Genomic DNA, 15237 nt, shown 5'->3' on the forward strand with positions numbered 1-15237 from the left:
CTAGCCTGTTTTGCAGAACGCACTCTCAGCTGTGCACAGTACTGAGACAGCATAATCAAGTCTGGCTACGTGGGGGTCGTTGCGCGCCTGTGGTTGAAGGTGTATGCAGCACCTTCTTCGTGTCGGTTCTCGGTCGGAAAAGAACTACAGATCCAGGAAAGCGATGGACTTCGACTCGTCGATCTGCAGCCTGCGAGATGCTGCAAACTAGCGATGCATAGTCGATGCGGAATGCCGCTTCTCACGTTCACTAATCATTTCTGCATGGATACAATGCAGTGCGGTCCTGACACCTTCCCAGTCAATTCCATGGTAAAGCAGGGTGTTGGGACAATCTGTCAGTTCTGAGAGTACCTTCACCTATGTACCAGTTAACATATACAAGACCTACTGGATAGCTTACTCGAGTCTGGACCAACCGCCATTTCTTCGTCGTGTCCACGGAACATTCTTTGCGTGGAGTTTAAGGCTACTCATTCCCCTTGACACTGCGTCTCTTGAGAAGCCGATGGTCTTCCTGAACCGCGACTCCTCCAGCCGGTATTCATAGTCGCATCGCGACCGAGACGGAATCATGGGCGTGTAGAAATGGGATGCTTCGAAACTGTTTCTAGAAGACGAACTCAACGACCTGAGCGAGAGGAGAGCGACTTCCTCGTGTTCGTCAATATCTTCCTCGTCCGCGTATGCCTGGTCCGGAGTTGCAAGTCGCTCCTCCTTGTTCGTGCACTTCTCAGCCAGGGAAGAGGCAGACAGTGCACCGTCACTAATCTTATGTTTTGGTCTTCCTTCGCTTTGCTTCCGCAGCTTCGATCGCACTGGAGGAAACAGCAGTGCAATGGGTTTTCTGGTGGGTACCATCGACGCGATTCGCGCCTTCGCTTCGCTTGCCAGGAAGGACAAAGACAACCGCTTTGATGTATGAGGTCTCAATTCAGACTGTGGGCCGTTTTCCTCTGACTTCTTTGGAAGAATGAATCTCACCCGTCGTACTTTGGATTTGAGGCCGCAGAGTATGTCCTTGCCGTGCACTTTGGCGGTGAGAAGAAGAGGAGCCGGCTTCTTCTTTCGGGAAACCTTGATGTGGAAGCCGAGCTTCTCACCCTCCTTCTCTGCTGGAGAGCCTTCCTGTTCTGCCTCCTGGGTTTCCTCCTGGTGCAGCCTTTCTCCTTGCTTCTTTATAGCTTCACGCATGATGAAGACATATTTTGAGATCGCTTCAGACTGCCCGGAATCAGGGTAATGGGACTGTTCCACGATGTCCACCGGCTGTGCCTGTGAGCATGGCTGGCAAGGCTCATCATCTGGCTCGTGGGGTTCTTCTTGAAGTGGCGTCATCTTCGACACTTTGGTGGTTGCAGCTGACTGGGTGTTGATGACCGATGTATGTGGTAAAGACTGCAAAATGGGACAAGGCCCCTCAAGACCAGCCGCCAGGGGCGATGACTCTCTGGGCGCACTCATGGTAGTAGCGGGAAAGAGCAAGTACGAGGATAGACGAGCACTTGGAGATGCAAAGGTTGCTGGTGGTCCGTCTTCCAGGGCGCAAAGCAGATTTATTGAACAGTCACATCGGCAAATATAGTAACAACGATTGGATATCTTTGGGACAACAAAGAAATCTTACCTCCAAACAATGAAGCCATTGCAAGGCAGTGATATAATTGACGAGGCTGTGCAACGTGCCTTGTCTGCCATGGCGGAACAAAGAGAATCCTTGGCTCAACCCAGAGGGCGTGAAGCCATGAGCATCGGCAGGCGACTGGGGTTTGATTTGGCAGGGCGGTGTCTTGGACATTCATTTCGCGGCTCCCATGCCGCGATAGAACTTCGATACTCCCGTGGTGTCATCTCGATGCTGCTGCCCAGCACGATAACCGGAGGCCATCGTCCCGCCGCCTCAGAGCAGAAAGAAAGTACACTTCATGATCGTGAAACATCCAAGGATACTCAGTTTAGTCTGTCCATGGTCAATGGTAACCTCCGTCAACGCATAACAGTTGCTCTCGTTTCGGGATTGACAAGCCTGGTAAGCTGCATAAGGATTAGATGCCTTCTCCCAAGCCCAGTCCACGAGACTTATAGGGAAGCAGAAGTTGACCTTGAAAGCTATCGTCAACAGATATGAGATGGTGTTCGCCGCGAACCGAGTTAACACTGTCGTCCGGATATATCCCTGGACGACCTTGGAGCGTCTCGATGGAATATCCGGTAGAACGGTCGTCAGGGAGAATGCCGTGGAGACTTTGCACGCCAGATAGAAATTCACAGCAGTGCGTAAGGTCGGGCCGGACACTTCGAAGCGCGAACATCCGGTGCGACTGTCCCTTCCCCCAATGCTGTGTGCTTGAGGTCCAGAAGTCTCAACACTTGATCTACTACTCAAGTGACGGTGACTTACCCAATGGAGTGCCTTTGATAAGGAGCTGACTGCTGGAAACGATAAGAAACGGATCGTGCGACTGTGGCATTCAGACCCATTATGTTCGAAACTCGCGCCCGGAGTCATAGCAGGAGAGACAATTATCACCTGGTAGTCCAATTGCGAGAGCGTCGCCTTGTCGGCTCGATCGATTCACCTTCTTTTGAAAAGTGCATGTCGCGGAGAACGGGCAGCGCGTCAACTCCATGCCACCCCGAAGACAGACTTGGGCCTTCCAGTGCCTGATTATAGCGACATGATCACATCAAAAACCTCGGATGCGCGATCAGTGCCATGTTCGTGCGCTTGTCGATGACTTTCGCGTGGAGACGAACGCATCAAGAGAGAATGGTGAGAAACTGCAGACACGTGGTGACGCGACGCGTGAGGACGGCTTACATAAGCTGGATTTCTGTCTCAACGAGGCATCTTTGCCGTGTCCCCTCCACCTTCCCAATGTGGCACTTGAAGCGAGAAGACACAATGACTCCTCGTGCTCCTCCACAACCACGGCAGAGCAGAGCAACCTCCACCTTGCGACGACACGTCGGACAGCCCACTCAGTGTCGCCGGTCACATTCGAGGAATCGCTCTTCGCCGTTCGGAACTATACTGGGGCTGAGGCCAAAAGTTGCTCCGGGGAACACAAAGCTTGAGCAGCGATGAAGCCGCACATTTCGCCAACCTTGGTTTCGAGCTGGCATGCTCCTCAATGCCGGTGCACGGGACAGGCCCTCGCTGCCTTTGCTCCGAGCAAAAGGACGCCAAGAAAGGCGCATGCTTCCTCGCCTGGGAATATCTTAACATCCCGTCAGCCTCTGCGAAGGAACATTGCCATAGCGTCGCGTGGCCCGACTACCACCTCGACAAGACGCTACAGCAGCACGTCAACCGAAGCGTCACCCTCCAGCGTCGCCGCTCTGCCACGGGTATTGGTCAACGACATGACCAACCAGGAGCTGATCATCGACTTCAACGCCGGAACGGCATTGCGGTACCCCTCGTTCTGGCTCAGAGACCACTGTCCCTGCTCGGAATGCCAACACCCCAGCACGCATCAGAGACAGCTCGACACATTTAGCATCGACCCGGAAATCAAAGTCTCCAGCATCCAGTCCACACCGGCGGGATTGGAAGTCGTCTGGCCTGTATCAAGCGTGGCCAAGACCACGGACATCCACACTGACACGCAAACCCAAACCCAGACTCACCGAAGCGTATACTCATGGGAATGGCTCGAAACACATCCCCCTTTCATCCAGGCCAGCGGTAAGACCACTCCATCGAACGCGCCCCGTCGAACATGGACGCATGTTCCTCCCCCTTCCTCCTCGAGCACCTCCTCCCTCCCCAGCGTGCAGTACGATTCCATAATCTCCACGACCTCTCCCTCCGGATTAAAAACCTTCCTCCAAACAATCCACACCCTAGGCTTCTGCCTCGTCCCACGCACGCCCCCGGACCCTGCATCCACGCAATCTCTCGTCGAGCGCATCTCGCACATCCGCCCCACCCATTACGGCGGCTTCTGGGACTTCACCTCGGCCCCGAACCCGATCGACACGGCCTACACGGACGACTACCTCCCCCCGCACACCGACACCACGTACTTTACCGACCCGGCAGGCCTGCAGCTTTTCCACTGCCTCCAGCCCGCGACGCAGGGTGGCGGCGAGTCCACGTTCGTCGACGGCTTCGCGGCCGCACAGCACCTCTACGCCACCTCGCCGCAGCACTACCACGCGCTGAGCACCTACCCGATCGTGTCGGCCGCGCTGGGCTCGCCGGCGGGAGCGTTCTACAACACGGCCGTCGCCCGCAGGGGGTATCCCGTGCTCGTGCACTCGGCGCCCTTGCCCGGCGTGACCACACCTTCGCCCGCCACGCTCGTGCAGATCCGATGGAACAATCTCGACCGCGCGGCGCCTGCGACACCCAGTTTCCCCAACCACACGGCCCTGAAGGCGTGGTACAGCGCGGCGAGGGAGTGGAGCCGCGTGTTGGAGAGTCCCGAGTTTTTAATCACCTTGCAGCTGAAGCCCGGCGAACCGGTCATCTTCGACAACTGGCGCATCTTGCATGGCCGGCTGGCGTTCCAGGGCCAGAGAAGGGTATGTGGAGCGTATGTGGCGATGGATGATTTTCGAGCCCGCTGCAGGGGATTAGGCATCGAGGTGTAGCCCAGAAAGTGTATATATGTACGGAATGTGGAAGCCACAAAAAGCCGATGATTTGCATTTTATGCGATCCTGCAGCATCGCCCGTCTAGCACCTTGCAGTTTGGGACAGTGGTTCGCCTTCGATATGGTCATGACTGGATTTCGAGTTCGACTTCCAAATACAGTAGATTATCATGCATTCAGTCTGCACGGCTGTCTACTGTATCTGAGTCTCTGTCTGGGGTATGATATCTGGAAAACATGCTTGTTCCCAGGATCTTGCTGTCCTGTTGTTGATGGAAGCCCGAGCTTTTCCAACGCGTCCATCAATGCACGTATCCTGCCGAGAGATTTCCAGCTGCTTCATGCGTAGCTCGCTGTAACTGATCGATCGACCGACTGATCGGTTGATCACAGTCCCTGTCTTCTGATCTCGCCGAAACAGCTCCGTAAGTTGCGCTCAACAACGCTTTGGCCAAGACTCTGACTCTGTCTCTGTCTCTGTCTCTGTCTCTCTGTCTCCTAGCAGTCGTCAATCCACGATCCAAACCTGCCTGGAATTGAGACTCTGCTATCGTCACCAGCCACTGCTTTGTTCCCAAGCTCATACAGCCACTTCCAGTTTCACTCCCACTCCATTGTCAAGTCAAGTCAATCTCATTTCTGCCTCTTGGCGACCGACGTGTGGGATCCCTAGATCGAGAACCTCTCCTCCCAGTCGCCCAACTTGCGAAAGCCCAGGTACATCTCATAGACGGTGCACTCGAGGCCCCTCTCCTCGTCCAACATCTTGCGATGATCCGCGATGCGCACAATCTCGTCATGTCTCATCTGCACGAGCGGCTGCAGTCCGTTCCTCTGCTGTCTCAGCACGTGGATCTCGGCGTCCAGCTGGCGAAGGAACTGGCCTGAAATGCGTGGCTTCAGGTTGTAGTAGTACGCCGCGCGGGTGCAGTAGTCTTTGATCTCCTGGTTGCGCCCGTCGACGGTGCGTTGCAGCTGATCCAGCGCCGCGAGGTGGCGGTTCAGGAAGCCCTCGAGGTCGCGTGGGTTGTCGGGCAGTGGGTCTTGAGGGATGTTGAAGATGGAGTCGTCGCCGGGCGTGAACGAGAGGTTGCTCTTGTTGCTGGTGTTTGTCGCGGCGCGTTTGAGCGTCGAGAGCGCGGATTTGAAGCTCCCAGTCCCGGTCCCGGTCCCGGTGGGGGACTGCTGGCGGTCTTTGGTCGAGTCGGACATTTTGGCAGAGCGAAGGAGGGCGTAGTGGAGGAGAAGGGGATTGGGGTGATTGTGGCGATTGTGGCGATTGGGGTTGTTCATGGTGTTTCAGAGGAAGAGAGGAGATTGTAATGGAGGAGATACAGAAAGAATTTTGCGGCGACGATGAGGATGGCGATGGCGAAGGCGATGGCGACGACGTTCAAGAAGCTGGTGAGGGAAAAAACGTTGGGAGTCGTTGAGGTTTGCGTCCCTGGTGCTCGCTGGTTGGATCTGGCATTGCTTCGTGAGATGAGCGTGACGGGTGCTGGAGCGTGACAGTAATGTCTGAAATCTGGTGGCCTGGAGGGTGTCACGACCACTCTCACTCTCGTTGTTGGTCACGAGCTGGACTGGGATGATGGTGGGATATGCAGACAGCATCCTCCAGACAGCAGACACCATTGGCAGCGACGTCCTTTGCACTACAACCCAGACCATTGTCTAGGGAGGACACTCCGGTTCATCCAAGAACGCCCTACCCAGCGACAAGCTCTATACAATCGCAGCGCCAGATGTTGATTTACCAAGTTGCATTGAGTCGATCACAACGTCCACCTGCTCCGCCTCATCCTTGAAAGTAGACCAACTCCAATCTGCCATTGTTGATGGCGTGTGTGCTCCGGATCACAAACATGGCTTAAGTCGATAATGACAAGGAGCGGTATCTTCCAAGAGAGCGTATGGTAAACGGTAGCCGGCATAGACTCATTTGATTGCCCAAGCAATGCCAATGTTGAAACCACCAGTATGGGACGTGCTGTCCACAAGTTTCAGCCCCATCCTGCTAATGTCCAACTAGTTCTCTCATGTCCCTTCGCTGCAGTGTTTCGCTGTTGAAGTAGGCTACTAGGATCAAAATCACGATGTGCCCCAGCCAGTCCGTGAGAAAGGAACCTTTCCCGCTCAATCTCAACAAAGGATTTCGCCTTTAGACTGGCTATCAGACTGGCGCCGGCCCATGATCCAAGGGAATCGACCTGTCGCAAAACAGCCGGTACAAGTGGGAATGCGTTTTTTGATCTCTGCTTGAAGAGCCTCTCTTCCACAAAGTCATCCGTCCCTGGAAGGGTAACATCGTGTTTGACATCCGCAGGAGCAGCTCTGGCTTGAGCAAGCTCCGCAAGTCCACTTCTCTTAGACTTGAAATGCTCGCCTCTGACAGGTGTCCACCCATGCTCCCGGATGATGGAATCAGTCGTATCGAGGATGTGTTGTGCCAAGCCCGCCACATTTGCGCCTCTGCCTGTAAAGATTATCCTCGACATGCAGATACTGCGGACGTCTGCAGATACGGCGAGGAGGGACCGGTACAGAAGCTGACTGATGGATTGCTCGTGGTCGTCTGGATATTCTTCGCTTCTCGGCGTTATCAGCGTGTTGAGGCATGCCTGATGCAGTGGTTGCAGTGGAATAGTGATGGATTGTGAGGAAGTATCGGTAGGCCAGTCGATCATGAGGCTCGCTGTCGCGTTCTCAGCGGGTCCAACGGATGATCTGACTTCAAGATTCATAGCCTCCGTTTTTGCGGCCAAAGACTCTCCTCTCACTGGAAGCAGAGCGTGACATAACCCAGCACGGTCGGTGAATTCCTCCACAAAATCAAAATCCAGCACAAGCGTGTCTCGAGTTGTTCCGTCCTGGTCCTTTCTAATTGCATCCAGCAGAGCTCCAATTTTCACCGTCAAGGCCTTCATGGCTTGGATACTGCGGCGCACATGCACCTCGCGATACTCGTAGATGGCGGTAATGACGGTTTCCTCCCATCCCACGTCCACAACAAGACCCGAGCGCAAACCCGCCCCAGCGACGATCATCGTGGGTGCTGGAAGAAGGGTGATACTTGCGCACTTCCATCGCTCGAAGAGCAGCGTAAGTATCGTAGACAGTACCGGATGTGGCACCAGCGAAGGTAACACCAGCACTAATCTCGCTGCACCGGCATCCACCAGTAGATGCTTGTTGTATGCCTCCCGGACCGCTCGCTCCAGCTTGTCCTCCAGCAACCCCAAATCCACGTCTGTCAGATCATTCCGCCATAGCTCATACTCCCTGCTCTTGACCGCTATATCTTCCCTCCGTCTTCGAAATCCGGGCAAGAAAATGCGATAATCGCCTACCCGTCGTGCGTTCTGAGGCGAGAAGGGAATGTAGCACTGCGGACCGCTTTCACCCTGAAATCCAGCGCTGAGGCCGCGCGGATCGAGCTCAATGATGATGGGGTCTTCTTCGGCGCGGAACGAGTACGAGCCCGGTGAGGACTGCGCGGAGGAGACGAAGCGGCCGGTAGGTGTGTGAGGAGAGCCGGATTGTTGGCGTGAGGTCCCGTCGCGCAAACCTGGGCGGATGGCGGAGGCGACGGTCGATGCCATGCTTTGTCTTATCGTTCAGTCGCCGCCTCCACCTCCTTCGACAGTGCTAGGATTTTGTCTAATGTTGGCCCACAGTGAGGGCGAACTTGCAGAGGGAAACGCGGTCGCGTCGCAACCAATGATATGGGCGACCTTGCTTAGTCAGCTTGCTTCACGGTCTCTTTTAACTTATTCGTTTGCAACAAGATGGGCATTCGAGACTTTTTCGTACTTGTATAACATTTGCCAAATGGAGAAGTAGACTTGTCCACCGTCCACTACCGGGCTACGAGAACTGCGTATGGTTAGCAGAGTTCAACCGTGAGACGAGCCAGTCACGTGATCTCGTGTGTGCTCTCGAGTAATGCCGAAGATCCTCCGAGCAAGGCACGCCAGGGTCTCCAAGTCAACAAGGTCAACAAAGACGCTGAATGGGAGAGCCGGAATATCGTCGCCATCAACTATCTTCAGTTTACTTTGGGCGTCGCTTGGAGCACAGTTGGCTAGGCGCGCTTGGTACCTGGCTTTTGGTTGTAGAGCCATGCGGCCAATTAGATAACGACTTTCGGTCGCCAATATGGGTATTCCTGGGTATGTGTGCTCCCAATATGACTGAATATCGGACGAAGAGCGACCTTCTCGCCAATGCAGATCACGATCAATTGGCCTCTCCTTCTTCTGCTAACCTTTCTCATCTGTGGCAGTCTCTTCAAAGAGATCGGTAAAGGCGAACGTATTGCGCTCTCTCGCCTGTGCATCACGCATCTGGAAAAGCACAACCGCCCACTACGCATTGCCATTGATGCCGCGATCTGGAATTTCCAAACTCAACACGGCGGCGTAGGAGGCAAGAATCCAGCTCTGCGCACGTTGTTCTATCGTCTTTTGAAACTGCTGGCTCTGCCTATTGACCCTGTCTTTGTATATGACGGGAACAAGAAGCCGCTTTGTAAGAGGGGACGGACTGTAAGCCATGCTCTGCACTCTACACCCGAAGCATATCGATCCTGCGCGTGTGGTCCGTGTGCTGACAGCTGTGGGATCTGCAGGTATCCCGCTGGCAAGGTGGCAATGTCACAGACCATGCTTCCAAGAAGTTGATCTCCCTCCTTAGCTTTCCTTGCCATGTGGCGCCCGGAGAGGCCGAGGCAGAATGCGCAATGCTTCAGAAGCACGGGATAGTGGATGCGGTGATGACGCAAGATGTCGACGCCATCATGTTCGGTTCGGGACTGACGTTACGAGACTGGTCGAAGGAGAGCAAAATGAAAGGCAATCAAACTCCCACGCACGTCACTGTCTTCGATCTGGAAAAGCTGAAGGAGGTCAGCAGAGGCTTGGACCCGGATGGGATGATTCTGGTCGCGCTACTGAGTGGTGGTGACTACGATGAGGATGGAGTCGCGGGGATCGGTGTCTCCCTCGCGTGCGACATCGCACGCGCAGGATTTGGATCCGATCTATTGGACCTCGTAAGGAATGAGGATGATGATGGTATAGCAGAGTGGAGAGAACGATTGCAGTACGAACTGGAATCAAATGAAAGCGGATACTTCAAGAAGAAGCGGAAATCGGTCAAAATCCCAGAGGATTTCCCAAACAGGCGCATTCTGGACTATTACATGAACCCGGCAGTGACGGAAGAGCGCGAGCTGAAGGATTTGGAGAAGAAGTGGACGAAGGCGTGGGAAGCAGAGGTTGAAGTACAAGCTCTCCGCAACTATGCCAGGGACACGCTTGACTGGCAGTATAAACCGGGCGCGTGGAAGTTTGTCCGCGTTATGGCACCGGCTTTGCTTGCCGATCGGTTGCGAAGGGATGCAGCGGCGTCGATAGTCACGTCGCCTGACCAGATCACAGAACGAAGGCAACACTTTGTCAGCGACGGTATTCCGGAGCTGAGGGTGACTGTGATTCCTGCCAAGATCGTTGGTTTGGATCTTGATACGGAAGAAGACAGCCCAGAGTACCTCAGCAGGCTTGCCGCTCACGGGGACGACGAAGCTGCGGGAGGAGAAACCGAATTAGGAGAGGACGGAGCTCCAGCATCGAGTCAGATTCCCGCAGAGAGGCGAAGGGCACCGCCTTGGCTACCTTGGAATCCTGAGAAGATGTGGCTGGCCGAGGCAATTGTGGAGCTTGGAGCTCGCGAGCACGTTGAACGTTGGAATCAGAGGCAGTGGGAGATTCAGAATGACCCCAAGAAGTTCGCCACTCGAAAATGTCCACAGAAGAAGAAAGAGCCACAGAAACCGGAGAAGACGGGAGGAATGAAGGCCGGAGCAATCCACAGCTACATCACCGCCACCAAGCCGACAAGTAAGCCCGATGACTCGGGCCAGCCGGGTTCCGACGCAGCAGCGAAGACGATCACCGACCCCCTTGCAGTAGTTGATGCATCTCTGCTGCTTTCACCTCCTCGGGCCAAGTCGACAACCACCGATTTGTTGGAAGCCGAGGATGGGTCTCTTTCTCCATCGCCGCCAGCTCCCCGACTTGAGGCGAAAATCAAGACCCGGCGTGCTATAGGCACTCCTACGAGATCCAAGTCGATTCGACAGGAGCAAAGCACCTCGCCTTTCATGCAGGACTATTTCAAGTTCACAAAGAGGAGCGATGTGGAACAGGCCTCACAAGAGCCACAAACGTCACAAGCCAGTCCATTGACGAGGCTCAACCGAGTCGACCTCAGAAAGGAGGGAGACCTGCTCAAATCGCAAGAAACCCACAGCGAGAAGCACTCAGGACCTTCAACCTCAAGCTCAATAGATCTCGTCGTGCGGATCGGGAAGAAATCCTCGAAGCCGCGAGTGAAGAACACTTTGACTGTCGTCTCGCTCGAACCCACATCATCATATCCACATCAACGGGATGTCACAGCCTCGGACGTGTTGCTGAGCCAGCAGGAGAGATACGAAGCGGCAGATCCGAAGCAGTCAGATGTTGAAGACACCCTCAATAATGTCACTCGGCGTACCCCTAAACGGCAAGCGAAGAGAGATCAAGCTCTTTTGGACATCCAAGCATCAAGTCCTGGGACAGTCGGGCCGAGAAGGCGTATCGAGAGCTTCTTTAAACCATATCTGAAGCCCAGGAAGGAAGCAGAAGCACTCCCGATTGAGACGTGCCCCAAAGACAGTGAAGACCTGGGTGTGTTCCCTACGGAGCCGACGGTGGATCTGTTGAGATTGTCTGGGGATGCACATATGCATGCCATTCCCCGATCGAGCTTACCAGGAACATGGAAAGAAGCTGAATGTGAGTCCGGGCCGAGTCCGCAGACGGTACCCCCCAGCGCTTCTCGCCTGCCTCGGGTGAGCATAGTTGACTTGACAGCCGTCTGAAGCAGATGCTGTCCAACTCATGGCAGTTTAACTTTCCAGAAGTCCTTGTTCTCGAAGAACGTTTTACTGCGAGTAATCTCAACCGCGGCTGCTTCGATCGTTGCGATAGCGCTGGGCTTATCGATCCGGACCTTTGCAACGGTATGGCCATAGCCGAGTGTCACGATCTGGGCGACCGCAGTGGCAAGTGCTTCGATCGTGTGGTATGAAGAGCCTTCGACGCGTTCCCGGATGGTCTGGACCATGTCGTGTAGTGCCGCAGTATAGTGTTCTTCCAGCGCACCAACTCCCACGGCAGGGTCAACCATTGGCACGCTGATATCGACGAATACCGTCTGCTTGTAGATGCGCTCATGTGGGTTGACGCCAACGATGCAGGTACAGGCGATTTGTCTGACTGTCACAGTCAAGCTGGATGTGTCGATCTCGAGCTCGGATTTGTCGACCTGAAAACGATACAGGACGCCGCCGGTGCTATGAGGAAGAGCTTTCGGGAGTAAGATCTCAATGTTAAGCACCCCACAATCAGGGACAAGTCCCACCAGCAGAGAGATCAAGGAACGGATCGTGGGAAATGCGTCCGGATGGGGCTCTTTCAACGCAGAAGAGATATTTTTGTACAAGCTCCCGTAGTCCATCGATAGGTTCACGTCATCTTTGGCGGCAGCAGGCTCGAGCGTTGACGTTGGCTGAGCCTCTATGGTGATCTGGACAGGTTGCGGTTTGCGGAAACGACGCCAAGCATCCAGCCCGATGGGAAAGTCGAAGCGCATGTTTTTCAGGATGACCTTGTCCATGACTACAGTTATGAGAAAGAACGTGGATTGGGGCTCTGCTGGAGACTACAGCCAGGGCTTGGATGGTCAGAGTACGGAGCAAGCTACTGTAGGAGGCATGAAGGTGGAACGACATTTGTGCGGAACGGAAACGGAACAAAGATAATCCGTGCCCCGCGATTTACCTGCCGAGCTTCTCCAGGGAAGGCACGGGCCAGATCCGGGGCAAATCTGTGGTGGAAATTCGGCCAGTTTTGATTGGCCCAACTGGGTCCGTTGGTTCGTTGGCCGATTTAGAGTCGCCCTTTGGATTTTCCCAGAATTCCCAGATTCTTTGCTGACCTTGACCACAAAGTCTAACTCTCCCTTATTGCTCTGCAACTCTTATGATTGTTGATCAATCTTTGATTTTCACTCACTGTTGAGGTTGTTTTGTCACTTTCAATGGGTCGAAGCGCCGTCACTCTTCCAAACGCGACTTCTAAATTCCCGCCTGCCGCTTGCGGCCGCTTCATTGCACCTTCCCATGTGATCGCATCACCAGCTTCAGTCGCGCTTTACAATTCTAGCTATAGAGTCGTTTGGCTACTGGCACAAGGTCCGTCCTGAACAAGGGCGGACGGTAATAAACACACCCTCCTGGGCCGCAACTATCCCTTTACACCGACCCTTTTTGTATTGAGGCATCATCAGAAAGTTTACCAGTATGAGTATTTCGGCAGTACAGACCGTCATGGACAAGGTCTCAGATACATCCAGCGAGACGCGCACAGCAGTCGAGACATCAACGAGCCTGCAGGAGGCGATCAATGCGATTGCGGTCGAACACAATGCTCCTTCAGAGGCTGCAGAGCCAGAGATCATACCTTTCCGGGCCAAGAGCCCTCCTACTACACCTCGCAAGACAATGCCCGTCAACGGTCAAGCGAACGAGGCTGTTGCTGAGCTCCCTACTGAAAGGGGACGGCAAGAAGTCAAAGGCAGTGCTATACTGTCCACCACGGCAGCAAAGAGGCGGAAGAAGAAAAACAAGACAAAAGCTGCTCAGCCTGTGCAAGCGTTGAACACTGTCAGAGGCTTCACCCCTGTTGATTCAGGCGCCGAAGATTCAGATTTTTCCCGCGCAAACAGTCCGCGAGTCCTGTCACCCATTCCCCGTTTGCCTGCATTGGCCGGTGCAAGCCCTGGTTTGAGGCCGCAGTCACCCGGCATCAGCAGCTTGAAGGCCCAGCTCGATGCCTTGAATTCGCGCAGCCAGAGTCGATCAACCTCTCGAGTGCGAGATACCTTGACCTCGGAAGCCAACAGTAGTGCAGCCAGCGCCGCGTCTGACAATCAGGAAGAGGAGCCACAAGAGGATATGGTCAGCTACAATGTTCAGATCGACCAAGACTTTGTCAGTCAGTCGCTGGCGGAGACTGGGACGAGCACGGCTACTCTTTCGTCGCTAGATGCAGATCAGCGCGCGACCTCAATGATCGCCCGCAAGATGACCGCGGCAGATTTCACGCCAATTCGCTGCCTTGGGGATGGCGCGTTTGGCACCGTGCTTCTTGTGCGACAGAACGCGACGGGGCGCCTGTTCGCTCAGAAACAGCTCACCAAGGCATTTCTTAAGGTCCACAAGAAGCGGATCGAGTCGACCATGTCGGAACGCACAATTCTCGAACTGGTCAACCGTCATCCTTTTATTGTCAACCTGTATTATGCCTTCCAGGACCACGAGAAGCTCTACCTGATTCTCGAGTATGCTTCTGGTGGTGAACTCTTCCGCCATCTGGAGTTGGAGAAGTTCTTCTCTGAAGAGGTTGCGGCCTTCTATATTGCCGAGATCGTTCTGGCTCTCGACTATCTTCACAACACCATGGGTGTCATCTACCGCGATCTCAAACCCGAAAATTGCCTGCTAAACTCCGAAGGACATCTGCTGCTGACAGATTTCGGGCTAAGCAAAGTGGCGGTTCAGGATGCTAGCACACCCGGTGGCAGCCGATGCAACAGTCTTGGTGTCGGGACAATCGAATACATGGCCCCTGAAATCATCCGAGGCTCTGATGAGTCCGACTGGGGCCCGGGATATGGCAAGGCATGCGACTGGTGGTCTCTGGGCGCGATGGCATGCGATCTCATGACGGGCAAACCGCCTTTCGGTGGAGGCAACTGGACGAAGATCCAACAGAACATTTTGTTTCAAAAGTTGAGTCTGCCGTATTTCTTGTCGCCAGACGCCAAGGATCTTTTGACCCGACTCCTGCGCAAAGAGCCTAAGAAGCGACTGGGCGTTGGTCCCAACGACATCAACATCATCAAGAAGCACCGTTTCTTCAGGAAGATCGACTGGAAGAAGTTGGAAGCAAAGGAGCTCGAGCCGCCCATCAAACCACTGGTCACCAATCCCGAACTGGCAGAGAATTTCGCAAAAGAGTTCACGGACCGAGCGGTTGATACGATTGCACGAAGGCATAGCAGGACACTGAGCAAGTCTGATCCTTTTGGTGGGTTCAGCTACGTTGCCAGCAACAGTCTGCTCGAGGAGTCCATGCTTTCTGAATTGGACGAGGCTATCATTGACGAAGACATTTAGATGCTTACGACACCGGGTTAGAGCATAGACGTTAGAGCATATGACCATTCGTAGGGCAACTTGGGTAGACTGGGGAAGGACAAGCATACAGTGGTCTGGACAACAGCGCGGCGTCAAGGTTGAGGGCGGTCCACAAAGATTAGAGCATGGGGGGTTGCGACTTGTTTACAAGTCAGGATACAAAACAGCTCTGATATCTCTTTACACAACAGGCACGCCTTGACCTTCAGAAGCACGACCATCAGGACCATGCACGTTTCGCTCTCTTGAAACACGAAAGATGCACGACCTTCTGAAAGCGGTTAGAGGCCGTTGTGTGCCTGCATTGGTGCCTATTTTGCGGCCCG

At 54.4% G+C, this 15237-nt stretch overlaps 7 protein-coding genes across 7 annotated transcripts; 3 read left to right on the forward strand and 4 right to left on the reverse strand.

Annotated features, from left to right (window-relative positions):
• Window positions 1-399: 399 nt before the first annotated feature.
• Window positions 400-1464, reverse strand: G647_02441 (uncharacterized protein; the record flags this gene model as incomplete). The annotated part of the gene is made up of 1 exon (XM_008726790.1): window positions 400-1464. The coding sequence occupies one exon, from the start codon at window positions 1462-1464 to the stop codon at window positions 400-402; it is 1065 nt and encodes a 354-aa protein (XP_008725012.1).
• A 1620-nt stretch (window positions 1465-3084) lies between these two features.
• G647_02442 (trimethyllysine dioxygenase) lies at window positions 3085-4602 on the forward strand (the record flags this gene model as incomplete). The annotated part of the gene is made up of 1 exon (XM_008726791.1): window positions 3085-4602. The coding sequence occupies one exon, from the start codon at window positions 3085-3087 to the stop codon at window positions 4600-4602; it is 1518 nt and encodes a 505-aa protein (XP_008725013.1).
• A 672-nt stretch (window positions 4603-5274) lies between these two features.
• G647_02443 (uncharacterized protein) lies at window positions 5275-5817 on the reverse strand (the record flags this gene model as incomplete). Its single annotated transcript, XM_008726792.1, has 1 exon — window positions 5275-5817. One exon carries the CDS (start codon window positions 5815-5817, stop codon window positions 5275-5277), a length of 543 nt encoding a protein of 180 aa, XP_008725014.1.
• Window positions 5818-6608: 791 nt separating this feature from the next.
• G647_02444 (uncharacterized protein) lies at window positions 6609-8207 on the reverse strand (the record flags this gene model as incomplete). Its single annotated transcript, XM_008726793.1, has 1 exon — window positions 6609-8207. One exon carries the CDS (start codon window positions 8205-8207, stop codon window positions 6609-6611), a length of 1599 nt encoding a protein of 532 aa, XP_008725015.1.
• Window positions 8208-8831: 624 nt separating this feature from the next.
• Window positions 8832-11504, forward strand: G647_02445 (uncharacterized protein; the record flags this gene model as incomplete). The annotated part of the gene is made up of 3 exons (XM_008726794.1): window positions 8832-9152; window positions 9236-11444; window positions 11482-11504. 3 exons carry the CDS (start codon window positions 8832-8834, stop codon window positions 11502-11504), a joined length of 2553 nt encoding a protein of 850 aa, XP_008725016.1.
• A 43-nt stretch (window positions 11505-11547) lies between these two features.
• G647_02446 (dihydroneopterin aldolase) lies at window positions 11548-12327 on the reverse strand (the record flags this gene model as incomplete). The annotated part of the gene is made up of 1 exon (XM_008726795.1): window positions 11548-12327. One exon carries the CDS (start codon window positions 12325-12327, stop codon window positions 11548-11550), a length of 780 nt encoding a protein of 259 aa, XP_008725017.1.
• Window positions 12328-13012: 685 nt separating this feature from the next.
• Window positions 13013-14890, forward strand: G647_02447 (uncharacterized protein; the record flags this gene model as incomplete). The annotated part of the gene is made up of 1 exon (XM_008726796.1): window positions 13013-14890. The coding sequence occupies one exon, from the start codon at window positions 13013-13015 to the stop codon at window positions 14888-14890; it is 1878 nt and encodes a 625-aa protein (XP_008725018.1).
• Window positions 14891-15237: the final 347 nt, after the last annotated feature.

Source organism: Cladophialophora carrionii (genome assembly GCF_000365165.1).
Source record: "Cladophialophora carrionii CBS 160.54 unplaced genomic scaffold supercont1.2, whole genome shotgun sequence".
Lineage (NCBI taxonomy): Eukaryota > Fungi > Ascomycota > Eurotiomycetes > Chaetothyriales > Herpotrichiellaceae > Cladophialophora > Cladophialophora carrionii.